This window comes from Rhizopus delemar, genomic scaffold (genome assembly GCF_000149305.1).
Source record: "Rhizopus delemar RA 99-880 supercont3.6 genomic scaffold, whole genome shotgun sequence".
Lineage (NCBI taxonomy): Eukaryota > Fungi > Mucoromycota > Mucoromycetes > Mucorales > Rhizopodaceae > Rhizopus > Rhizopus delemar.
Genome location: NW_027137832.1, coordinates 2,166,744 through 2,192,751, shown reverse-complemented (window position 1 = coordinate 2,192,751; position 26,008 = coordinate 2,166,744). Strand labels below are relative to the sequence as shown.

Sequence of the window (26,008 nt, the reverse complement as noted above, 5' to 3'; positions counted from 1 at the left end):
GAAGAAGATAGAAAAATTGGACCCAATGATTATACCATCTTTTTGGAAAATGATATTCAAGGTGAAACAACATTAACGGCTGGACCGGGCAGCCAGTATTTTCTTTAAGAGAGAATTATACTTTGTTATTAAATAAAAGAGAAGAGGGGTCAAATAAAAGGAGGATATTATAAAATGACACATTTCTTTGGCTTTTTGGTAACTGGAGGTTCCAATGCTGCGACAATAGCTTCATCAAATACATTTTTAAGGCCTTTTTGTGTCAATGCTGAACATTCAACATATTTCACAGCTCCCAATTCTTTAGCTAGCCTTTCACCTGCCTCATAACCGATCGGTCTTTGTCGTTGCTTTGCCAGTTTTTCAATGACAGATGGGTCATCACGTAAATCGACTTGTGTGCCTACGATCAGACAAGGTACACCAGGACAGTGATGATGGACTTCAGGAAACCATTTTTCCTTGACGTTCTCAAAAGAAGCAGGTGAAGTGACTGAGAAACAAACGAGGAATACATCCGTTTGTGGGTATGAAAGTGGGCGAAGACGGTCATAATCTTCTTGTCCTGCTGTATCAAATAATCCAAGCGTATAAGGTTCTTCTCCTATTCAGAAAAAAAGATATTATTATATGCTATAGGAGAACAACAGCCATTTTATGTACCAATCATCACAGTGACAGCATAGTTATCAAATACCTAGCAAGATGTTGAGTAATTCCATATTTAATCCTGTGAGATTAGATATACTTACAGTAGGAACATATTCTGAAGGGAACTTGTTTGTTGTATATGAAATTAAAAGACAAGTCTAATTAAAAATGGTTATTATTACAAAATAAACAAGAAGGCCGTCATACTTGATACTCACTTTACCAACTGCACCATCACCAACAACAACACATTTAATGGTTTGCATTTCAAATAATATAAAAAATTAAATAAGGAAAGAAAATGTTACAAAATGTTAATTTGGGAAATCCCCTCTTTTCTATTAGGAGAAATCCTTGATTTATTCAAGCTGGATTCAATCTCAGATTTCAATGTTATCTCTTTGAAAGAGAAGGGGTTCAGATACACATGAAAACAACCAAAAATTGAGGAGCAGATTAGCTTCGAATTAAGTATTTATTAATAGTAGGAGGTTGCTTACTATCTATAGCTGTATTATCTCTGATGATCATGTTCAACCACTCTGAATGATATCATGCCTCACTCCATCTCTCTGATAGCTCAAGGTCGCCCATCCTGTATCGAGCAAATGCTTATGATTCATTGGTGGCTGTGGCTATCACACTAAGCTGACCCTACATCTTATAGGTATGTCCATTGTTATTACTTACTATCAAAATCAGTACTCTCTGCCTTTTTCAATATACTTTTGACTTCCTAAGTAATATAAAGTATTTCTTTTCAATCCATCTTGCTTAAAAACAATTCAATAAAACTTTCACTATTCTTTAATCATATTGTCTCCATTGGCTGAACTGGGATGCATCGTAAATGAAAATACATACAAGTTGACCTTTTTTTTAAAAAAAAAACAAAATATACAGTAAGAGAACTATAGCAATTATTTCTTTTTACAAGAGTAATAAACATAGAAAAATGACAATCCAATAGCCTCTGGTAAGTGTGTATGCTGTAAAATGACCTCTATCTGTGTTATTTGTAAATCTTGCTTATCTCATGGATTAGTCTCTTGTAGGCCCAGCACCTGATCCGCCTACAGGTCCATTACAGGCTTGCTTCCTTTTCAATGCCGTACAGTATGAACAACACAAATGGTCTTCTTCATGACTATAATGTATAACATTGGGTTTATTATTAAAAAACACAAAAGTAAATGTTTACTCGCAAGTCAGCTACACTTTCTTTTTTTCTTTTTTGCTTGTGAAAGAGTATTATGTTTTCACAATAATACCTGAGAAATAGAGACATTCCAAACTTGTTCTTTTGATGTTATAAAGGCGCCTTAGAAGTGAGAGAGAAAGAGAGATGATTAAATTAATCCAACAACAATCTCAATTTTTTGTGTGTTATTTTTAATGTAATAATGAAATGTACAAACTGCAGTCATTAGAATTTCTCTTTAATCTTTTAAACAATAAAGTGCGTTGTAATATCACTTACAATTTATTTTGTTTTCTATGCTTGATTGAAGCGTTGTCGACTACTGGAACAGCCCTAGGTACATGCATCCGTCGCTTTGCATTAAGGTAACATTTGTGCATCAAAATCTCCTAATGCCCATTGTTGTGCATTACTGCATCCAGAAGAGTTGGTGTAGAGGTAATACAATGTACAACGTAGACGAACAACGTTCTTTCTGATTGAAAGAATTCATTTCCACTTATGTAAGTCAGTACTTATAAGCAATAAAAGAAAGACAGGTCAAAGAAATTCAGATTGTTGCATCTGCCGAATAGGCAAACAAATCAAAAAGACATGAGCGTGGATAAAATATGCCCTAGTCAAAGTATTCTTTCATGATTACAATTTGACCTTGTATGTATACCTTTCAACTATCAGCCTTTGCAAATATGACAAAGCTGTTTAAAGAAAGGCACACTTTAAAAGGGATTTTTACACAACTTATTTCAATTACATAGCACTGTCCTTCCAGTAAAACATAGAAACGTCATTCTAAAATGATACAATGCTTCTACTAAGCACGCTTTAAAACACCACTGATTTGGGTTGTGGGACAGCCCCACACAACATGTTTTGAAATTAAAGTTTAAAGACCAATCAATGTGCCTGTCAGCGTACATAAGAATTTCCAAAATAGACAAAAAGAAAACTTGCAGCCAAAAAATGTACATGTCAATGTTTATATATTATCATTTTTGCGCAGCTTATTTCATTGGTAAATTAAAGATATTTCAGCAGTCGAGAAAATTCCCTCTCAAATGTCATACCCCCTTTCTTGTCCTACCTTCCTTGGTTGTCAAACAATCGGTTTTGAAGAGAAAGAAAACAGATTGAAGAATTAAGTTTAGAGTTTGTTTTCATTTTATTTTGTGTTATTTCAATAGATCCGTAGTGCCCTACCCATGGCTTATTACGTAATATACTTCCTATTAAACCTTTTGCATGAAAAACTTTTTTAGAGGGGAGAAAGAAAAAAGAAATGGACGCGTCATTCTTTTTGTTTTTTTTTTTTTTTTGTTTTTTTTTTTTTTTCTTCTTCTTCAATTTAATAAATGATACCGTCGTCTGTTATTGAAGATGACTTGCAACATACAATGCACTATTCACAAAGCTTACCCTATGCTCATTTATTAGAGGGAGAAGCAGAAGAATGGTTAAAAGATATTCGTAATAACTTGGTTATTTGTGTAAAAGCAAAGGATTTTGCACCGGGTGCTGTAGCTTGGGTTAGACGATTGACAAGGTGAGGAATGATCAAGTGATCTCAACAAACTAAACAAAAAACAACTAGTTACTTGGACATGAAGCATGCTCTACCGAGAGAATTAAGAGCAAGTTTTGCAAAATTACTATATGAGATGACTGTTACCCCAGGCATGGATCCTGCTCTTATTGAGTTATGGTCAAGCAATTGTATAAGACTTATTAGGTAAACACTGTTTCTTTTTTTTTTTTTATTATCAATTTGTTCTTATTGATTTGTTTTACAAAAGAAACAAAAAGAAATTAAGCTCAGAGGATCTTCAAGTAGACTGGCGTCCATTGTATGAACTGATACATGATACACTTTTCCCGAAAGCAAGAGAGAGAACATTAATAAGCGAATCGTAACTCAAAAATAAAAGACCAGCAAGGAAAAACAGTTTTTCATTTACCCGAATTTATTAGAAAAATGATGTCCTCTGTACTCAAGTTGGCCGAACTTGCTCAACGATTCTTTTCACCGAATGCAGCAGCCGAAATACTATCTGAATTTTTGCCCAAATTCACCATTCACTCTGTACCAGATGCTATTCTTTGCCAAGGTTATCTTGCGCTGTTTTTACCTGTAGAATATCGACCTACACATACCACTGGACCGCAGACTTATTTACCAACACTATTCTCGCTTTGGTCGATGTTGACTTACTCAGCTGCCTATGATGCTCAGTTCACCTATCTTATTTCTCGTATCGCAGAATTCAATGTGTCACACGGAACATGTGAAGTTGGATTGTTTACAAAACAGCAGATCCAGACGGTATTTACAGTCGGGTTAAAAATGATGAACTTACCTGTTGGTACCCGCAGCGATGGATCGAGTTCGACAGGTGGAGCAGCTGGTGGAGCAACAACAGGATACGGATCTGCAGGCATTCGTGTCGATTCAAAAGCAGGGAGCGCATTATTACTTCGAAAGAAACCTGTAACTATCTGTTTGTACAGTCGATTTAAAAAAAAAAAAAAGGCTAAATGAAATTTGATGTAGGAAAAATTCAAAGCATTAGCACGATTCATTGTATATACCATCATGTCAGATCACACCCATACCAGTTACACACTTTCATCCTTGTCAGAAATGATTCAAGCCACCGAACTTTATTTCCACCCTTCCAATCACGGTACATGGGCTTATATGCTCACTCAATTTGCTCGCCACTTATGTCATGAATTTTTAAAGAGATGGAGAGAGGAACAAGATGAGGACTGCGAGACACCTCAGGAGAGACGGTTGACGGTCGAGATGAGGAAACAATTTGTGTTGATCATGCGGCCTGTGCTGTATCTCAGTATGTTTGGTAAAGATCAATTTATTTTATCTGCTAGTCTTGCCTCGCTTCGATACCTTGCCTGGCTTGAGCCTTCCTTGATTTTCCCTGGCCTTCTCGAACGTGTCTATCCATCGTTGGAGACTCTGACCGAGACTCATCGTACGACAAGTGCTTTGGGCATTTTGATTGATGTGGCTAAACCTTTGTTCTCTCGTGAGAATTATCCAGCTGGAGGTAAGCATCTGCTGCCTCTTTTACATCTTGCCATCCCGGGTATAGATATGAATGACCCTCTCAAGACCATCACATCTTTAATGTTTGTCTCTACTGCACTCATGACGATCTCGATCATGGACATGACTCAGCAACTGGGCGACTATACACCTTCAGAAGATATTGAAAATCCCTTTGGTGAATTCTCTGCTGAAACAGAGGATTACCTCGTCAAGCTTTCCACCGCACAGTTTGAAGAATGGTTGGCAAAGTTCATGAACCGCGTTTTTACCATCTTTGAAAATCTACCACAGGAGAATCGAAAGAAACAAGGCAGTTCATCCCACACAATCGAATCTGGTCTTACTCAAGTTGTTCTTCATACCTGTGATGTTGTCTTTGGCCAATTATCAGATGAACTTTATGATCTCGCATTACGTTTGATTGTTGAGTTTGTTAATGATCGTGTCTTGTCAAACGCGACACGAGCGGTCGGTTTGCTATGCGACCTGACAGCGAGCGTGAACCCAAAGAAGGCAGCCAAGGCTCTGATTCCCCTTTGTGTAGAACAAATCAAGGCCGAATTAGAACATGGCGCCTCGTCCACTGTCAGCCATTCTGCTTCATCACACGTAGTTCAATCCGATGCCACCTTCCATTGGTACCAAAACATTTTGTTCTCTGTCGTATCTAACCTTGGAGCCGAAGTTTTGAACTATAAACGCGAATTGATCGAAATCACCGATCTCATGATTGCCCACTGCCGCAGTCGTCGTGGTATGATGTGGACCGGCAAGTTGATTCGAAGCATCCTCTTTACTCTCTTACAAATCTATCCAACTGAATTCAAGAGCTTGACCCCTTCACAGTGGAACGATCGTGATTTTATGGCTAAACATGCTCATCAAGTCTGGGGTCAACCTGGCGATCCGGCTCACCTCGACATCCAATGGCATGTACCTTCTGAGGCCGAAAAAGATTTTGCGCTCGAGTTCGTACTTCATCTATGGACGCCCACGACCAAGCGACTGTCTGAAATCATCGAGACAGCGCCTGAAGCCAATAGCCATGAACAGAGCAATGAGCTATGTCGTCTTTTGGCTGTCTTGAGAAATTGTTTGATGGGCAGCGCGACCATGGTGGCAGATGACGGTGTCGAAGGCGACCAGCTGGATGCAATCGACTCGGATGACATGGATTGTGATGACGAAGACAATCGTCAGTATATTGCCAAGCGACTGGAAGTGGGTTATGCGTTTACTGATCCACACGATCCTCGTATGCAGCAGGCCAGAGAATTACGCAAGTCAGCAGGTGAACTCATTCATGCCCTAGCCCTCTTTTTCAAGACAAAGCGAGAAGACGATGTGGAGAGTATCAAGATCTGGATCAAGATCGCTCGTGCCTATCTTTCCGAACGTGGCGTAGAGAAATCGCAATTTGAACGCAGCAAGGCGGGTTATAGCTATGCGAAAAATGTAGACAAGACACCTTTGTGCAAGAAGCGATATCCTCGTAACGTCTTGATCCGAAGAGCCTATAATCATCACCTGTTGAGATTACGGCAAAACGTCCAGGGGCGGTTGAGAACGCCTCATCATGATGCTCTCTTAATGGACCTCTTGGACTTTTCTCTGAGCGCCTATGCTGAAATCCGAAAGCCCAGTCAAGTGGCCCTGTCAGCCACCGCTCGATGTTTCAGAGGGGCCAAAAATCTCATTTTGCCTGTCTTGCTGGATGCCCTCAAGCCTTCGACCTCTCCCGATCGTATGAAGGGTGCTTTGTATCTCTTTACACATAAGTCACTCTTGCTTCCTTGTCTTCGTGATTGGAAATTTATTCCTAGCTTTATCACTGCTATTTGCCATGCTCAACATCAAGATAAATTAACGATTCAGGAACTTATCCGCAAGGTATTTATGGAATACATTTCAAATGTCCACTCGCTTTCGTTCCATGTCTTGGACAATCCCAAACTTGACCCTGTCCTGTCTTCCATTGCGCTCTGGAATGAAAATGAGGTCAGTGAACGAGAGCACAAGGTACATACACATGAGACGTTTATGATCACGGCCTATACGGATCTAATGAAACACTTGCTTGAATTCTTGCAAGACAGTCGTGTTCACTGGCGATTTGCTACCATGGCCGCTAACTTTGTCGAGGTTTTGTTAAGAGTCGATGTGAAGCCGACGACAGAATTGGCAAAATTTGCTAATCAAGCCACACTTTCAGAACTGCCAACCATGCGTCGTATCGGTGTGAGCGCAACCACCCAACTGCTGCTGTATATCAAACAAAGAACGATCGCAGCTGGAAATCCAGAGTTGCTGATCAAGAAAAAGAAATTACGCAATCCCTTAAAGGTACAAGTCCAAGTGAAGGAGGGTCAGGACGATTTAGGAAAGCGTCTGCTGCAAGCTTCTTTTGATAATGCAGATGATAGGTAATTGAAGAAAGAAGGTTATACACGACCAAGATTTTTTATTCTCGTTTTTCTTTATATAGCTTATTAGTAGACGATACTACCTTGGGATGGTATGTTTGGCCAACATGTTATACAGCCTACAAGACAAACACACGAGATACACTTTTTGAGACAATCGAGCCCGATTCATTAGATGCTTTCAATGTCTTTTCAGAGACGTTCACCAGCATAGAGTATTGGACAAAGCTGAGCGCTTACTTGTCTGAAGAAGTGCATCAAAAGAATGAGGACAGCTTCAGCGAATCTCACGCACGACTGTTCAGCAGCATCTTCCAAACCTTCCAAGACCTTCCTCTCGAGGCAGCCAAACCCTCGATCGAGTCACTGTGTGAGGCGATGGATCAAAAGAATGCACAGAGAGCAGCGTCCGAGATCTTGGCAGGCCTGATTCGAGGCACAAAACACTGGAGATTGAGCAAGCTTGACGATCTCTGGCAGTGGCTCGGTCCTGTGCTTCAAAAAGTATTTGCAGGCATCACACCCGACTCGCTGACCTATTGGGAAAGCTTTGTCAAATTTTGCTTCACACGCCGTGACCCACGACGTTTAGTTCCTCTGATGGATATCTTGCTTGCGTCCGAACTGGATCCTAGCTCAGATGCGGCCTTTAATGAAGCTCGCAAGCTGCTGCTGATCCGTGCGATGATTATCAAACTTCAGTGGCGTTGTCTGCCCTTAGTTAACCGTTTGCTGCCTTCGTATTTGAATAACTTGCAGCATCCGTATAAGCAAGTGAGAGAAGTGATTGGTGGAAATATCTATGAGCTGCTTCAATTGGAATGGGTTCCTTCTCATTCGTCCGTTGCTCATCTGCTAGAGATCAATGCTGTGACGGATGGCGTAGGAAACATACCGACAGAGTTGAACAGTGAGCAACAAGAGCGAGTGCGGTTGATCATGGACAGATTGGATGTTTGGTTAGGCGAGATGGGTGGTAATACTGCATCTAGTGACTATGCTCATGCGAGTAAAACAAGTAAGTTGCAAACGATCTCTTTTTCATCAACTAACCATGCCCTATTTAAAAGTACTCTGTTGGTTACATGAGACGCTAATTCACTGGAGATTATCTGGCACTTTGCCTTACATTATTCCCTTTTTGCCCAAGCTGTTTGTGATGCAAGAGATGAATGATGATCAAGATTTGCAAGTGATGGCAACGCGCGTGTTGAATTTGGTCGCCCAATTATCTTATCCACCTTCCATGCTACCTGACTTGATTGATCAATTCCTGACGATCTTGACCACCTCCACAAGTTGGCACATCCGTATCCGTGTACTTCCTGTACTTCAAGTCTTTTTCTTTAAGCATCTATTTGCCATGTCGAGTGCTCAACTATTACGTATCATGGAAGTCATTAGCCAAATGCTACTCGATACACAAATCGAGGTACGTCAACTGGCTTCGGTCACCTTGGGTGGCCTGGTACGATGCTCTCAGCGTGACGCGATTCAATCTCTTCTGCAGCAGTTTGAAGCCAAGATGCGACACAAGATACCCAAGCGTAAGCGCGATCCGGTGACGGGGAAGAATGTGGAGCCGGCTGGTTTTGCAGAGGCAGTTTTACAAAAGCATGCAGGTGTTCTTGGTTTGTCTTGCTTGATCAACGCGTTTCCTTATGAAGTGCCAGAGTGGATGCCGGTGATTTTGGTTGAATTGGCAGATTGTATCTCTGATCCAGCTGCTGAAATTCAAGTAAGTAAAAAGAGAGAGAGAGAAGAAGGAAAGGGATGCTGATGAACGATATGTAGGCTACTGTAAGAAAAACATTCTCTGACTTTAGAAGAACTCATTCAGACACATGGCATGAAGACATGGTCAAATTTAATGAAGACCAATTATCTATTTTGAATGACATGCTTATTTCACCATCCTATTACGCGTAATTCTAATTGTCAATAAAACCTTTCTATCAACGCTTTCTATTGGACATCAAGAAACCGATTGACCCAAAAGCTTACTATGACTTTTATGATGAGTGAGCGTATGGGATATGCCAACTTGAAAGTGGCGTTATTCATTTAATAAACATTATGATTTTTAAAAACAGTTGAACGAGTATTAAAAGAAGACAATTAATTTCACTCGAGATACAGTAGAATAAATTACCTGAGAACTTTTTTTTATTTATAGACTAGAATTCTATTTTGTTTATCGAGAATGAATATTTACAATCTGTAATGAAAATAGAAGATGGAATATATTTTAAACTACTGTAAAAAGAATGAAAGAATAAAACATGACATTGAATGTCAGAAAAGCAAGGTTCGAACAGGGGAGAAAGGGATAAAAAGATACTAATTTAATGTAATTTTGCCCGAACGGGATGAATGGTAAGGAGAGGAAAGCTCAGAGGCATAAAGTTTTCCCTCTTCTCCCTTTTTGATTGGAAATGTTTGGCTTGATGTTTATTATATCATTTTAACCAAAAATGATATATGCTTTTGATGTCACGCTTATTTTATTGAAGGATGCTAAAACTCTCTAAACTATTTCTTTACACTTTCTATACATCTCCTTGCATTACACCAACCAAAAATAGATTGACCTTTAGGTTTTACAGAAAAAAAAGTAACACGCAAGTTGAACATTTAAATTCTGGAACCAATCTTTTTTTGGGGAGAAGGGAAACGGTAGACACATGTCCCGCTTTTTACTTCCTCGGAAAGGGTTTTAAGAATTTCCGTTTAAAAAAAATATATATTTTTTGTTTATAGGTCAGAAAAGTAAACTAAAAAATAAAAAAAGGAGCCTATCGTTTATGACGCGTCACCTACGTATCATTCCCATTTTTATTCATTAAAATCAATACAGTGAAAAGCCAGATGAAGGCAGTCATCAGATGAGGATACACGCAAATTAGGAGAATTACGTTTGTCTAAATGGAGTAATTATCCCAAAGACCTTATTTTTTTTTTCCTTTGGATGTCTTTATCATCCAAAAGATATAAAATACATGTATTCATACAAGTAAGCTGCTTACAACATTTCACGTGTAAAAAGTTCAAAGAACGAGGGGAGGCTCATCCAATACGATCTTTATGTTACCGCTCTTCATCCCGGAGTTTAACTTGACCCCACATAAATCATCTTGAATAAAACCGAAACATTTTTTTTAATTGTTTGTTGTTTTTTTTTTTTTTTTTTTTTCTTCTTCTTTTTATTAGATAATCATCATGTTCAGACAATTTACTAAAGCACAAAAAGTACTCTCGCTAGCTACTGCCACTACGGGTGCAGTCAGTTTAGCTTATTACATGGACCAGGACAACAAGCGGTCCAACCTGTATCATTCTACCATTCAACTTCAAGAACAACGGGCTTCAGGGTTACCTAGCATGCTCGTTAGAAACAAAGCGTTTGCTGAAGCACTTGATCAGAAACAAAAGGACTTTTGGAATGTTCCTAGTCGTGAAGAGATGATCAAGAAATTAAAGGCAGATGAAGAATATGATTTACTCGTGGTCGGTGGTGGTGCTACAGGGGCAGGTGTCTCTGTCGATGCTGCCCTTCGTGGATTGAAGGTGGCCTTGGTTGAACGTGATGATTTTGCTTCGGGTAAGTTATCTCTTGGGAAGGTTGCGGTGTAAGAAAAAAAAAAACGCTAAGGATGAAATCATAGGTACCTCTTCTCGATCTACCAAATTGGTTCATGGTGGTGTTCGTTATTTACAAAAGGCGGTGATGGAATTAGATTACGAACAATACAAGTTGGTCTGTGAAGCGCTTCATGAAAGAAAGATCTTTTTGGATATCGCACCTCACCTTTCTGATCAATTGCCTATTATGCTTCCCGTTTACAAGTAAGTCTTTTTTTAAAAAAAGGATTTCTAGGGGAGCTGACATGATGTTGGATTAGATGGTGGCAGATCCCTTATTATTGGGTAGGATGCAAACTCTATGACGTATTTGCTGGAAGTGAAGCTTTGGAAAGCAGTTACTTTTTGACACGTTCAAAGGCATTAGAAGCATTCCCTATGCTTAAAAAGGATGAACTTGTAGGTGCCCTGGTTTATTATGATGGTAAATAACAAAAGAAAACATTCACACACGAGATCTAATCCTATGTAGGTCAACATAATGATGCAAGAATGAATGTGGCTTTGGCCATGACAGCCGCCTGTCACGGTGCGACCGTAGCCAACCACTGTGAAGTGATTGGTTTGACAAAGAATGAAAAGGGTTTGGTGAATGGTGCCAAATTACGAGACACGTTGAATGGAGAAGAATGGACTGTCAAGGCCAAGGGTGTCATCAACGCCACAGGTCCATTCAGTGATGGTCTTCGAAAGATGGACAATGCTCAAAATATGGACATCGTCGCTCCCTCAGCTGGTGTCCACATCATTCTTCCCAACTATTACAGCCCTCGAAACATGGGATTGCTGGATCCTGCTACAAGTGATGGTCGTGTTATCTTTTTCTTGCCTTGGCAAGGAAATACCATTGCTGGTACAACAGATTCACCTATCGAAGTCACACAAAACCCTATGCCTAAAGAAGATGAGATCAACTGGATCTTGGATGAAGTGTCTCACTATTTAAGTGCAGGTAAGAGGATGAAAAAGAAAGGAAGACGAACAGAGACTGACCTAGAAAACAGATGTCAAGGTGAGACGCAGTGATGTGCTTGCTGCCTGGTCTGGCATTCGTCCCTTGGTACGTGATCCTCATGCGAAAAACACCGAATCGCTCGTCCGTAACCATATGATCAACGTCAGTGAAAACAACCTGATCACCATCGCGGGTGGCAAGTGGACCACGTACCGTGCCATGGCCGAGGAAACCGTCGACCGTGCGATCGATGTCTTTCAGCTGAAGCCCAAGACGGGATGTCAAACAGAACACACGATGTTGATCGGTAGTGAGGGATACAGCAACACGATGTTTATTCGTCTTGTTCAAGAATTCGGTATGGATACCGAAGTCGCTCAACACTTGGCACGCAGCTATGGTAACCGATCCTGGCAAGTGGCCTCGATTGATGACCCCACCCACAGCTCATGGCCCAAATACGGCAAACGTATCTCGCCCAACTATCCTTATATCGAAGCCGAAATCAGATATACCGTTCGCCAAGAGTTAGCCAGTACCGCGGTCGATGTCCTCGCTCGTCGTACCCGGTTGGCTTTCTTGAATGCTGAGGCTGCCTTGCAATCCTTGCCTCGGGTGATTGATATCATGGCTGAAGAACTCAAGTGGGATGATGCTCGCAAAAAGGAAGAGTACCTCAAGGCAACCATCTTCTTGGGTACCATGGGTCTTGCTAATGATAAGGTCGAACAACCTTCTGGAAATTAAACAAAAAAAAATCATCCAATTTTCCCTTTAGATATCCTCTCATCCTTTTAATAATAAAAAAAATTGTAATCATACTTTCAATCGTCGTCTTTTAGTAGCATGGCAGAGATAGTTAAGAAATGATCCTTATTGAATCAACCACCATCTCAATCTTATATTTCCTTTACCAAAACATCCTTGGATTCTGTAATAAAGCTATCCAAAAGCTTTTTTTTTTTTTTTTTTTTTTGGTAAACCAGGCGTACATTTGGTGTCATGTTGCTCAAATTTTGTGAAATGTGGGGTTTTTATCCAAAAGTACAGTGTGTTGCATTGGGAAAATTAATTTCTGAAGAATTCTCCAAAAGAGGCAAATGGAAATAATCATACCACATCCAGCTTTATAGATCCGTCTCGAATGAAAAAAAAAAAAAAAAAAAAAAAAAAAAAAAAAAAAAGAAAAAACCAATCGAAGCACATGGTTTATTCATAGGCAAATGATGGAAGAGGGTATGTAGATGACAGTATATTTACATGAACAAATTTATTTAAAACCTGATACCTTGGTCTTCTTCTTTTTCTTCAGTGTCTTCAACTTCTTCACTTTACGATGCCCTTCATCGGGTGCAGGCTGTGTCGCGCTCTCTTGACGTTTGTCTGGTTTGACCGTGGTAGAAACAGTCGGTAGAGATTCTTCTTCACTAAAGTACTGTGCTGCCAATTCGTCCAGGGTGGGCATACTGGGCGCCTCCAATCGACTTTGTTCACCCGCACGTACGAATTCAACATGATCCGGCAAGACGACGTCTGTATTGAGCACAGGGAACTGGATCTGATCATGTTCCACATCGTCAATCGTCCACAAGGATCCCAACAGACGTGTCGTCAGGGTTGGTTCAAATCGGGTTTTGCGTGGCAGGTATTGAAAATGGCGAGAGGGGCCCGGGGTGGGTTGGATCATGATTTTGGCCAATTCGATCTGTTTCTTGTAGGCATCTTTCAAGGTCAATCGAAGGGCTGTATCTGCTGATTCACTCGTATCGTTCAGAATCGTAGGTGTATCTCGTAACATGCTTATCTCGACCTTTTCTATTTCTTTGGCTTCATCAATGAATCTCTTTGTCTCTTCCAGACTATAACGATCGCCATCTTTTTCCATCAATTCCAACCTATTCATGCCGTGCGCAGGTTGGTTAGTTGGCTTTTTTTTTTAGCTTTCCCCCTCCTCCTCCTTTTTTTTTTTTTTTGTGCTTACGCTAACGTGGGTGCTTCAAGATCTCTCATCCTTTGACCTATTTCTTCCTTTTTGTCATCACTCATTATTTCCCAACCTTCATGTATGCTATTCAAATAGTCGCGGATAGGTTGTACGTTGAAACTCATGATTTCCTTTGTGGGCATCGCCGCTCGAAAGGCTGGAAGCTTTGCCAGTTTGGCATGGAGACACAACTCGTCCAAACTTTGACTGTTTTTCAATTGATATCTGGGTCTTTTATCCAACGTAATTTCCGAGGATGCCGGTGCAGAATCCAAGACAATGTATTGTACATGCATCGAACCATCCTCAAACGAACGATATACACTGTAAAACTGCAGCTCTCGACCTTGCTCATCACACACAATCTCATTTTTTTCCACATGGATGCCATGGCCTGGTATATGAAGGGTTGGATCTAATCCGAATTCGTATTCTAATTTGTCTAGTAAAAAGTTGCGTAGATCAACAATCTCGGGATCTTCAAATGTTCTAAACAAGTAAAGCTTAAACAAGAGATCCATCATTTCTTTTTTTACACGTACTCTGAACACTTTAAAATCATCATATACATACGTTGAGTGTGTGACGAAAAGAGCATGCATCTCCCTATCATCAAATAGAGTGAGTATGGCTTTTTTTTGCTTTCTACCAAAATACAATTACATTGATCTTTTGCTATTTTATCAACCAAGAGATGGGTGGGTGGTCCATCTTGCATTGTATGTTTCAAGGTGACGATGGGTTCTTTGGAGTGATGCCCGATGATGTGAAGATGGGTAAAGGTGGCTACACAATAAAGTGCTGTAAAGGGTATTCTTTTAAATGAAAAAATGCGATCTGTTGGTTTATAAAGTGTTCTTGTTTGGATTGTTTCCTCCTATTAAAGTTATAAACAACTCTAGCACAGTCAGACACTTACCGTCACCTTCCATTCTTTTATAGCTTGGGGAGTAGCAATCAAAACGGTCGAATCTGTATTTCCAAAGGCACAAGATCGAAATCGTGAGCTGTAATCCACTTTGGCAGGTGCTGTATCCAGTCCGTCAAACACAATCCTACCATTCATACGTCAGATACACTCAAATACCGTTAGGATCACTTTACTTGTCGGTACGTCCGTTCACTAACGCAACATAACCGTTATCGGTCACAAACAAGTATTCGTATTTGTTGTAGGGACTCATTTCAACATGATATGGTACAGAGTTATCCAGCTCAGGATCGACGCGAGTTCGTTGATCGATGTTGAAGCTATGCAAGTGGCTTAATTCTTTATTACTATGGAGGGAAAATAAATGAATCTCCAACGTTGTGCGAACGGCAAAGATGACTTGTTTATGTGTCGACAGAGGTGATATGGTAATTTGTTGAATTGGATAAGATAATTCATCAAGTGCAATGATATCCACTTCATCTAATGGCAGTTTGACTTTTGAACTGTTGTTGACAGTAAAAGTAGAGCAGGCTGATAAAAAAACGACTATTAAAAGATATCAATACAATCCCTATTTTTGTGCCTAAATGTCTTACCAAGTTGTGAGGTAGAGTATCCAGTTGCAAACATATACACATGAGTATCAGCATTAATAAATTGTGTCGACGTTAATAAATTGCCTCGAAGTGGATCGTACATTTCATGTCTTTTGTTATCGTAGTAGTCTTCTTTTAGCATTTTAATCATGTCAGATCTATTGAGAATTTGTAACGTTGGAATGTCATCAAGCACTCTTTTCGCCTTTTTCATAAAAAAAAGATTAATACTGTACAATACAAGAAAACATTTTATTACTTCTTGTCTATAGTCTAAAATGTCTTTCTCAATTGGTGGCGTATAATCATTGGTTGATTGTATCACTTCATTTTTTTCAAGTGATTTGGTAACTATAACAAGTAAGCAGCTGACTAATGTACAGAATCACTTTCTTTACTTAATCTTTTTTGCTTTTTATGAAAGCGTGATAAAGGAAAACCAAGTTTAATCTCAAGAGTTTTTGATTCTGATTGATCACTGGGCTGGCTCATGTTTTAAAAAAAAAAAAAAAAAAAAAAAAAAAAAAAAAGAGATAAAATTTGACAGCTACTTAAGCCAATCATATTCCAAAAGTAGTAAACTCCCCCCTCCCATTGATCAGTTTACAGAAATTGTTTGTATTTAATTTCATTGTTGTAATCAATGGTGAGCTTTTCTAGAAGTTGTGCTATCAATACAGTTGAATTGAAATCAACCATTCGTATTTTGTTTCATTGTATGTTACAAGAGCAATATGCAAGTAAAAATGGATCATATTTTAATACATTCAAATAAATTCAATTATTCTCATTAAACAACCAAACATTGTTCGAGTTTATCCTGAATATCTACCTCTGCTTTCCCCCCAAGATATCATCTACAACATCACTACTTGAATATTAAATACTTTCCTAAACCATTTGATGACTCACGCTTCGACTGTTGCATAATGTGTCTAACTATGTTATACCGATCTCTTTGAGCTTGATGATTATAGTACTAGCTTATTTCTTGGCTTAGGAGGAAGTGTGTATGAGCCAAGATGAAACACAATAGTAGTGCTGTCCGAGTCCTTTATGAAACTTGGTATACCGTTTCTATCCACCTTTTAATTTTCATTCTTCAAGTACAATCTAAATCAAACAGTCAAAAATCCAATGACACCCATCCTTCTAAATTCAGTAAACCAGCATTGCGAACTAAGCTTTCTTTATTGTAAGCAACTATGGAAAATCAAGGAATGCCTATTCTAATCGTGTTTAGTCAAATTTTTTTTTCTCATTTATCATCTTTGTTAAAAACTATGATATACACGTTTTTTTATATATATATATATTATACTGCTGTTGAATCTTCTCAAAGCAAAGAACTACAAAGCTCATCTCGCGCAATGGAGATTTTAAAAAAGGTGGTGACTGAAGCGGTTTTTTGACACGGTAAAAAAATACTGATATAAAGTATTTTGCTCTTGACTTTTCATACAGCTTGAACTCTAGTTTGGTTAGCTAAAAAATAATGTGATCTCAAAGGAACCAATTTCGTCACGAGTATCATGGAACCTCAAGGCTTTCCAAGGGCTTCAACATGTATATCTTTTTACTAGTCAGAGTAAACCATTCGACAACAAATTTCCATACAGAAAATTAGCTCGTCGTATCCTACTGGCTCATATGCAAGATGGTGCAATGAAGATCATGATATTTGGGTTTTAAGTATCGGCCGGTTCAAAAACTGATTTAAACTCATAGAATTTATTTGGTGGGCATTTGAGACAAGGCTAAAGGAGACGAGGGACTCTACCACCAATATCACTACGGTGCAAAAAAAAAATACCGCATTCTGCTTATTTTGACAATTTTGCTAGTGAAGCTGGATTCCTATTTTGGTCGACATGAGCAAAATATTTGGCTTGGTTGAGTAGAATGAAGGCTAAGTTTCAAATTGAATATACTAGGTGCTCTCTTTTAGCGTTTATATACAGTAAAATGGGTAGGTTTATTGTTGTATAGGGTAGTTTAAATGGACAGGTTTAAGTGATTTTATAAAACAATGCTTCATTTGATATACAAAAGAAAATAATAATAAAATAATCAAGGATGAAAAAATCCAATACATTCATAAGCCATTACTTACCTGTCCTCAAAGATGATATCCAATGCAACTCTTTTAGTAGATTTAATTTTATTTGACAACTTTCATTACAATCCACATTCAACAAAAAGAGGCTTTAAAATCCATACAAGTATATTTCGTTGAATTAACACCACAGGACAAATGGCATTGAAGAATAGCAGCTAAGGCATATAAAGAAAATACTGATATTACCATCGTGAAGATCTAGTCATGACAAGGCAATCCTAAGCCACATTTAACAAATAATAGTATAATTTATTCAATATAAGATAAAATAATAAAATGAAAAAGAAAATAATTATATTCTTCTCTTTTTATTTTGACGATGAGAAGTAGGACGAGCGCCAGAACGGGTACGAGGAGGAGAAGGAGGAGAAGGAGGGAGAGGAGGAACAGCAGAGGACGAGGAAGTTGCACTAAAATTGATAAAGATAATCGTTATAATGATAAAGTATATTTGTTTTTAAAATTACATACATGTTAATTTCATTGCTATTTCCTTCTTCTAATTCGTTGGAGGCATCCAGATCAGGAAGTAGCTCAAAATCAAGGTTTTCTTCAGAATTCGTATCATCTATCTGCTCTACTAAGTTACTAGTAGTGTTCGATAGTTTATTTTTTAACTAATATAAACATAATGATTAATCAAATGAACGTTTTTGTAAGAAAAAGAATACCTTGTTGCGGTAATTGTTATATGACTTTACTAGCAAAACTTGCGCTCCCCAGCTATTAATACATCGATTTAAAGGGATATTTGCTTGTAAAGCAAGTTCTTCAAGCTCTTTGAATGCTGTACTTTTATAAACAGCCGGAATATCCCTCCACGATATTTTGTTTTTGTCGATATGAGCATCTGCAAGAAGCTTATTGCTTAAATTCGTAGAAACAACTTGTGTGATTCTGTTTAATTGAGTGTGATATCTTTTTACTAAAAGTCGTTTGTGATCGAGTGTTTCTTCAGAATCCTCTGGATTATCTACAAGATCCATTGTTTCTCTTAAAAATCCATCTATACATGCTGCGTTGCTATGTCGTCCATCACCCAAGCTTGTTGGGAATCTTGGAATATCTCTAAGAACGTTCCCAAATGCTGGTATATCTAATAGGGAAGGTTGTGGTTGATAAATGGCTGCTGTAATTTATTTTAAGTAAAAGGCATCCTGATTCATTTTCCCCACTTTTTTTTTTACCTTGTGGAGCAGGATGGTTTATAAAAGTGTTTCGTTCTACCATCAACTTCAACTCGGCTATTTCTTGCCGAACTTCATCTTTCCAGGCTTGAAATTCACTTCTCATATCGCTAACTGTTCTATGATAGTTGCGGATTTCGTTAACAATTTGATCAACGGTGTAAGACATAGCAAAAAGATAAAAAAAATAAAAAAAAGTATTAGTTTAATAGAACCAAAATACGCAATGATCATATAAATGTCTAGAGTTTATATACTTTTCGCGCTCTATGTATTAACGTATGTACTATAGAATGCCGACTAAATGTTACACGACATTACGCAAATTTATCCATAATTTGATACGTGTACTTGGTCCTTAGTCATTTGTTCAACTAGCCGAGTGGTATCCAAATTTCTACTGATAACATCACTTAATGTAAACAATACGTTTAGTTACTCTTTGATCACCTTTGCAGCAAGACACATGGTAAGAAGGAGAAAGAGGCTACGACTATGTTCAAAATAGAAGATGTAGACCGATTTTAACGAAACCAATAAAAATATGCTTTTAATAATTTGCGAGTTTGCTATTATCTATATCATTTCTTTAAGTTCTATTATTGACTGAAGAAAAGTATTCGTGGTAACGATAATCAATTCAGGAGTGTTGTGTATGGTATCTAATTTACTGTTGTACTAAGAAATTACCTTTTTAGTTTATAGTACACTATTTCCAGAAATTAAAGTCGTCGTGACTTGTCGCAACTACATATAAATTATATTATAAAACTTTACAAAATGCGACTTTAATTTCTGAAAATAGTGCATACTTGATAAAAAAGATCATTCCGGGTAAAATATTCGCAAGAAATATCGCTTGCAGGTATTTTATGCTATAATAAAAATATGAAAAGAAAATCCAAAAACTATTTATATGATACTTTTAAAAGAACCAAAATGCTACGACATTTTCTTTTTAAAGTTGTAATCATCACGTAGTACATAGGCAGTCAATAATCAAAGAGAAGTTTTCCTTAGTCATGGAAAGAGTAAAGAGACTGCAATATGTAAATTTTTCAAAAGGTAAGCTTTAATGTTCTAATCCCATTTATTTTATTGTTTCTATATTGGCTTTAAACAACCTATTATAAACAATCTAATCATTTCTAAGCTACATAATGTTTAGGTGAACCTTGTTGTTCATCTTAGATCTCATAATGTTCATTTACATTGTATTGTTTATTATCTGTACTCCTATTAAGAATTTAAGGATAGATATTTGTATATATTAGTATATCATATTATGCACAATTGTTTTAGGTGACAAATATCAACAAATTTATTATTGTTTTTTTTTATTGAATAAAAAATATAGCAAAATAAAAAAAATGAGCTTTATGTTTAACTTTAGCCTACATAACAACTGTCTCTAATACCTACAATTATACATTAACCTCTGATTTTTCTAAAGTACTTGCGTTTTAGTATTATATTTTCTATACTAAAGGTTATTTGCTATCTACACATGTATATTGCAAGGTATGAACCAATGTTTGTTTACGCTCTATACTAATTTCCACCCTCCTCCTCTTTTTTTTTACCTATTACGCTCCAAACATAGTAATGCACATTCATTAGATGTACGGATCAACTCTAATAATCAGTATTACCCTATACAGAACTATTGACTAATTAGGTAGAGTTAAGCAACCAAAGCTAGATAGTCATCCTCAGGAATCATGATCTTTATCTGATTTCTATAGTAAATACTTGGCATTCTGATAAATTTAAATAATAGTTTAAATACCTTTAAATTATTATTATCTGTCCTTCATCTTTTTTTACTTTTGCCAAAAGCTTTACTTTCCAATATCCCAAGCCACTTCTTATCCTTGTAACTTTTGCAAACGCTTTATTGGTGTGATCTTTGCTACATTGTAGTTACATCAGATACGTGGTGGATGTATGTCACATTTTATTGAACAATATAGAGCTGGTGTGCTGTCATTGCAAAATTCTATTTTAGAAACTAAAATTTGTCTGATGATGACGATGTTGATAACAATACTGATATGAATGTTGGTTTAGAATTTGGCAATGAAAAGCATGTCTAATGTTCGCAATGGATCTGTTGCTTCATCACTTGACGGCAATAAAAAATGTAAGAAGTCGTGATTGCTGATCATTATTAGGTTTTTTTTTAAAAAAAAGTCTACATGTAATTCCAACACACGTATAATAATCAAACCCGCTTTCATAAACTTGTAAATACAATGAAAATCACAAGCTCGACAAATTTAATGCACCGATGGTTGAAAAGGATACAGATCGCAGGCATTCTGCTGCGTTGGATATACCAGACAACTTGGAATGCGCTGTGTTGCTTTAATATTCAGGAACAAAAAATAAATTCAAAGCTATATAACCATAGATGCGTTATGATGGTAAAGTTAATGTTAGATATGATGGCACACTTTCCGATCTTTAACTATTGTCTTATTCTTCATTTCGTCTCTAAAACCAACTTTTTTTTGTTTATTTATGCTTTTATGCCTACATCTATAATATACTAACTTCTTTTTCTACGTTCATTTTTTAATTAACATCAAAGCTACATCCAAAATATACATTTGATCTTCTCTTATGTATTGCTATATTCATATCAATCACTCTTTGACTATAGCCCAAATAAATTCTTTGCATATGTTACTATACTTAAGACTTTTTAGAAGAAATTATCTTTATGTCTTTTTCAAATATAATAAAAAAGAATCGTTTTAAAGAGTTTTAAACAAAGTTTCAGGTTTTGTACCTATCAACGAGTTGCGCTGCAAAATAACATGCTGGTTGACACCTTCCATTATCGTTACAGTTTTACCATATTGTTAAGGAATTTACAACTTTATATCCAATATGCTAATCAAAATAACATTCTTTTCATTGTAAACACTGGCTTGTATGTTTTTGTTTCCACCATTGTCGTATACCGACATACTTTAAAGATGATTCGTATTCAGTTTATAAAAAATCAGAGTAGTGAATGCTTTACAAAGATTTATTATAGCCTTTTCTCTATTATTCAGTCATTGGTAATTCCACTCCTTGAGCTTAATACAAGTTGCTTTAATATAGCCTCTGATGCAATGAGACGTAAATGAAAAATCAGATTTACTTAAGAAATAATTATAAAACAGTCCACTTGCATAACTAGGAAGAGGTCTTCATATTAAAATTTATTCATACTAGATCTACAGTTATAATTAATTAAAGTATCTTGAAAAGGATTTAATTAAACCTTCATGAAAAGAGTATAAATGCCAAATATAATAATATTAAATAAAAATATAACTTTTTAAGTCTCGTTAAATTCTATAGTCTCTTTATTTTTACGAGATAACACAACCATGCAGAGGCGTTTCTCCACTAAACAGTTCAAAAGGCATAGGACCTAATAAAGACTTTGCAATGAATTATTTCATATTCTAAAGACATACGTTAGATGCAATATATATTGATAAACAATCACTATTTACTTCAAAAAAAGCTAATTCTTGTTAAGTAATTGTAAAGGCATGTTATTGAAATTTCTTTTGTAAATTACTAGGATCAAAGGTAGAAGAATTTTTCTTTACCATTGTTATTTACTTTTACACTTTCATGGAACCACGTAGTAATCGACCACTGTGCAGTTGTAATTAGATAAAAGAACAAATTTGATAAAAAAAAAAGGGGGGGAAATAAATAGATTAAATAACAACGTATACAATAACAATTTACTTGTTAACAAATGTTTAGGATAACAAAAGTGATTATGAGCAGCAGATAAATCGTAGCAGGATTACATAAAGGAAGAAAAGAAATACAATCGGAAGATTTTTTATCCTTTTTGAAACACTTGTAATCTATAACGGCCATTAAAATAATCGTTCCACTTGGTTACAACATAGCGCAAGCTTGATCATTTTGTTTTATTTTTTTGTAAAATAAGTTATTTTATTAAATTTGAGTCACACCTCGCGGAGAGGCGGGACTAGATTAATATAAAATTTGTTTTTTAAAAAGAAAAGGTATAAAGGATTATTGAAGTATCTGGAAGAGGTAGTAGGCAATGTTAATTATTCGAGTAAAGGATGTTGGTTACTGAGCAGAGATATTTGTGAAATGATTTTGGAAATAATTGTTGGTGTTTGGAAAGGAACGTTTTGGATAATAAATTGCCAATAGAAGTGTTTTGTTCACAAAAATAAAATGGAGATTTCAATAGGACCCAAAATTATATATGATTTTATTTAATAATATATGTCCAGAGTTTATATACTTTTCACAGTGTAGATATTAATATATGTACTATGCGGATGGCGAAATGCCCACAGCCTTATGCAGATGGCTAAATGCTATATTCTATTATGCAGATCTTTACATAATTTAATATAAGCACTTGCTCCTCATTCACCAGTCTATTTTGGTAGATATACATACATATTAATAAGTCTACATTTCCATATACTCACACTATCAATCGTTAATAATGCTTGATTGCTATACAATGATTATCTTTGGAGCACAACAAGAAGCACTATATGTACCATAGTGTGATCGAAGTCACTGTGAAGAAATGCTCAAGTTGAAAAATAGTTAAAGGCTGGGGATATTCAAGTAAGAGTAAGAAATGGCAAATTGCTTCGGGTTGTAAGTTCAGATCCGGATAGTATTGTTGAAGGATGGTGGACCAAATAGGAGCTTTGACTGGGCACAAGACCAGGAAATGTGCATAGAGACGACATAAACGACATTATGTAGTATCAACTAGACGGATTTTTTGCAGAGAAGAAAGCGTTGGCAATTTGTGATTAAGTGCCTTGCACCATACTGTACGAGCCTGAAGAAGCATACTTGCATTCCAAAAGAGCCGAAGTCGTGGTTTAGAGGCAGTGATCTTGGTGCGATAACTATGGGAGTCCTGTAGTTGTCGAAACTTCTTGGAGGAAAACTTTTTCCAAATTGGAAGATTGCAGAATTGCTGTGAAAGAATGTCAGCGGTATGGTCATCCACGATAGTTGTTGCATCTGTGAGGATATAATTCCATAAGTAGGGTTGCAATCAGATGTTTCTGTGTTCCAAAACGTCTTTATACAGTCGCCGACATAGGCCAGGTTTGAATGAATATTTGCCATGAACTCGTAGTCTTAATTGATAAATTTCTTCATCGTAAATGAAAAAGTTGGATGTCAACATACGTGAATGACGATGTAGCCAGTGAGATTCGGGAATAGAGACAAACATATTTCTTAGAAGCAAAAGTAGGAGGCTGTGCAGAGACAATCAGGAAAAATCCGGTTTCAATTCGAAATGATTGAAAGCTTTGTAGATGGAATGCATAATGGACAGTGGGTCATTGAGTTCATGTTTCCGAAAAGCAGGTACAAAAAGGGAAATTTGAGGAAAACGATCATTGCCAGCAGTCAGTGACAAATGATGGTGGACAATTGATTGTACTAGAGAGGGCGAAGTAGGGGTATTTAAAACATGCCAAAGATGCCTGATTTGCAAGACCATATGTTGCATATGAGGTTTCAACACCCCAAGGCCACCTTGAGCAACTGGACAGCATAGTTGATCAAAGGATACCAAAGGGCGTTTTTGCTGCCAGATGAAAGCGTAAATAATTTTCCTCAACTCATTGAAAAAATGTTGAGTCGGTTGTAGCAATCGGAGGCAATACCAAATTTTTGTTAATATCAATGTATTCATGATCGTAGCACGTCCTCGTAGAGATATTTGTCGCTGGGAGTAAATTTTCACTTGCTCCTTTACTTTCGCAAGCAACCGTTCTTGTAATAGCCCACGTTGAGCAGACGTGTACACCATATGAAACCCAAGATATCGAAAAGGTGCCGGTGAACGATCATTATAAAATACCGATATTTGCTGCTGTTGCAGTAATAGTTTCCATGACCCATCTGGTCGTCCATTCAATGCAAATGCTTCTGTTTTTTCTTGGTTAAATTTGGCATTAGAAACTTTGGAATAATGTGTCATATGATGTTGCAGGCGCTCATAGTCAGAGGCGCTGTTCAGAATCGTACATATATCATCGGCATAAGCTAATGTTTTAACACTTTGTTCAGTACCTGAATTAACAAATCTATAGCCTAACACTGTTATGTTCTGGTAAAGTAATAAGAAATAACAATAAAACCAAAGAATACTTTTTGAGACTGAACTTTATTTAAGACAATCTTGATTGTTCAAAAGAAATCATTACAAAGTCTACTATTTATATTCTTCTATCAGTTGGCGGGTAAATGAGTAATTATGAGCGTAGATCCAATCATTGACACGTTTGATTGAATAGTGATCACTGAATCGATTATGAAAATTTTTAATTCGTTGTTTTTATAGATCTTATTGTTCTTTAACTGATCTGGGAGATTTGTCCCGTCTTCATTGAGAGGAAAGATATATTTATATGAAATGCCTCCAGTCAGATCAAAGTTGACTAGGTACCTGATCCATTATTATTCATTTACAGAAATGATGAATAGTAAGGATTATGACTTATTTATTATTCATGTTTACTTTATAGAATGAATCTAATAGTGATAGTTTTATATAAAAAGAAGAAGAATATATTTTATTTAATAAAGGTTTAAATTATTATCTTTTATCAATTTTAATATACTTCTTTTAGTTGTGATTATTCAATGTCCGTTATGATCAGACTCTGTTCTACAACAATTATCCCGTTGATATGTTCGACCTTACCATTAGTAGTTGGTGAATATGGAGCAGAGAATTGATGCTTTGCGTTCACGTGTTTAGCAAAATCGCTAACTTCCTTGCTGGAAAAATGAGTACCATTGTCAGATAAAATCTTCACCACAGGGCCAAAGTTACAAAATATTTTTTGGCTAAAGCAAAAGATATGTCCCGGAGATCGCTGACCTCTATTAAGCTCCGATCTTTATGCAACTTCGCATATACATTTTCGTACCCCGTATCATCTTTGATACCAAATTTGGTAAGATTTCAATCAGCGCATCGGGTTCTATTGGCCATTGAATTTGCCTAGTCTACCGCTTAGAGAAATGGAATTGGGTGACCAAGATTTCAGAATTGATCCAGCAGTTGCGGATAAGAAATTTATAGGAGTAGATGCAATAAGCTTTACTAAAGTCTGTGTTGTATCCACACAACTAATAAAGTGAACATTCATGGATAAACTTGGATACTACAGAATTATAGTCTAACCAGATCTCTATTAAT

At 36.9% G+C, this 26,008-nt stretch overlaps 6 protein-coding genes across 6 annotated transcripts; 2 read left to right on the top strand and 4 right to left on the bottom strand.

Annotated features, from left to right (window-relative positions):
- Positions 1 to 167: 167 nt before the first annotated feature.
- RO3G_08857 (cell division control protein 42) lies at positions 168 to 917 on the bottom strand (the record flags this gene model as incomplete). Its single annotated transcript, XM_067663442.1, has 4 exons — positions 168 to 604; positions 664 to 697; positions 753 to 809; positions 870 to 917. The coding sequence occupies 4 exons, from the start codon at positions 915 to 917 to the stop codon at positions 168 to 170; spliced, it is 576 nt and encodes a 191-aa protein (XP_067519543.1).
- A 2,907-nt stretch (positions 918 to 3,824) lies between these two features.
- On the top strand, positions 3,825 to 9,271 carry RO3G_08856 (uncharacterized protein; the record flags this gene model as incomplete). Its single annotated transcript, XM_067663441.1, has 5 exons — positions 3,825 to 4,337; positions 4,401 to 7,342; positions 7,405 to 8,360; positions 8,413 to 9,080; positions 9,137 to 9,271. 5 exons carry the CDS (start codon positions 3,825 to 3,827, stop codon positions 9,269 to 9,271), a joined length of 5,214 nt encoding a protein of 1,737 aa, XP_067519542.1.
- Positions 9,272 to 10,561: 1,290 nt separating this feature from the next.
- Positions 10,562 to 12,686, top strand: RO3G_08855 (uncharacterized protein; the record flags this gene model as incomplete). Its single annotated transcript, XM_067663440.1, has 5 exons — positions 10,562 to 10,943; positions 11,008 to 11,188; positions 11,245 to 11,408; positions 11,457 to 11,936; positions 11,989 to 12,686. 5 exons carry the CDS (start codon positions 10,562 to 10,564, stop codon positions 12,684 to 12,686), a joined length of 1,905 nt encoding a protein of 634 aa, XP_067519541.1.
- A 523-nt stretch (positions 12,687 to 13,209) lies between these two features.
- Positions 13,210 to 13,985, bottom strand: RO3G_08854 (uncharacterized protein; the record flags this gene model as incomplete). Its single annotated transcript, XM_067663439.1, has 2 exons — positions 13,210 to 13,834; positions 13,921 to 13,985. 2 exons carry the CDS (start codon positions 13,983 to 13,985, stop codon positions 13,210 to 13,212), a joined length of 690 nt encoding a protein of 229 aa, XP_067519540.1.
- A 664-nt stretch (positions 13,986 to 14,649) lies between these two features.
- RO3G_08853 (uncharacterized protein) lies at positions 14,650 to 15,487 on the bottom strand (the record flags this gene model as incomplete). Its single annotated transcript, XM_067663438.1, has 4 exons — positions 14,650 to 14,709; positions 14,843 to 14,978; positions 15,028 to 15,403; positions 15,454 to 15,487. 4 exons carry the CDS (start codon positions 15,485 to 15,487, stop codon positions 14,650 to 14,652), a joined length of 606 nt encoding a protein of 201 aa, XP_067519539.1.
- Positions 15,488 to 17,864: 2,377 nt separating this feature from the next.
- On the bottom strand, positions 17,865 to 18,928 carry RO3G_08852 (uncharacterized protein; the record flags this gene model as incomplete). The annotated part of the gene is made up of 4 exons (XM_067663437.1): positions 17,865 to 17,982; positions 18,044 to 18,152; positions 18,306 to 18,578; positions 18,760 to 18,928. The coding sequence occupies 4 exons, from the start codon at positions 18,926 to 18,928 to the stop codon at positions 17,865 to 17,867; spliced, it is 669 nt and encodes a 222-aa protein (XP_067519538.1).
- Positions 18,929 to 26,008: the final 7,080 nt, after the last annotated feature.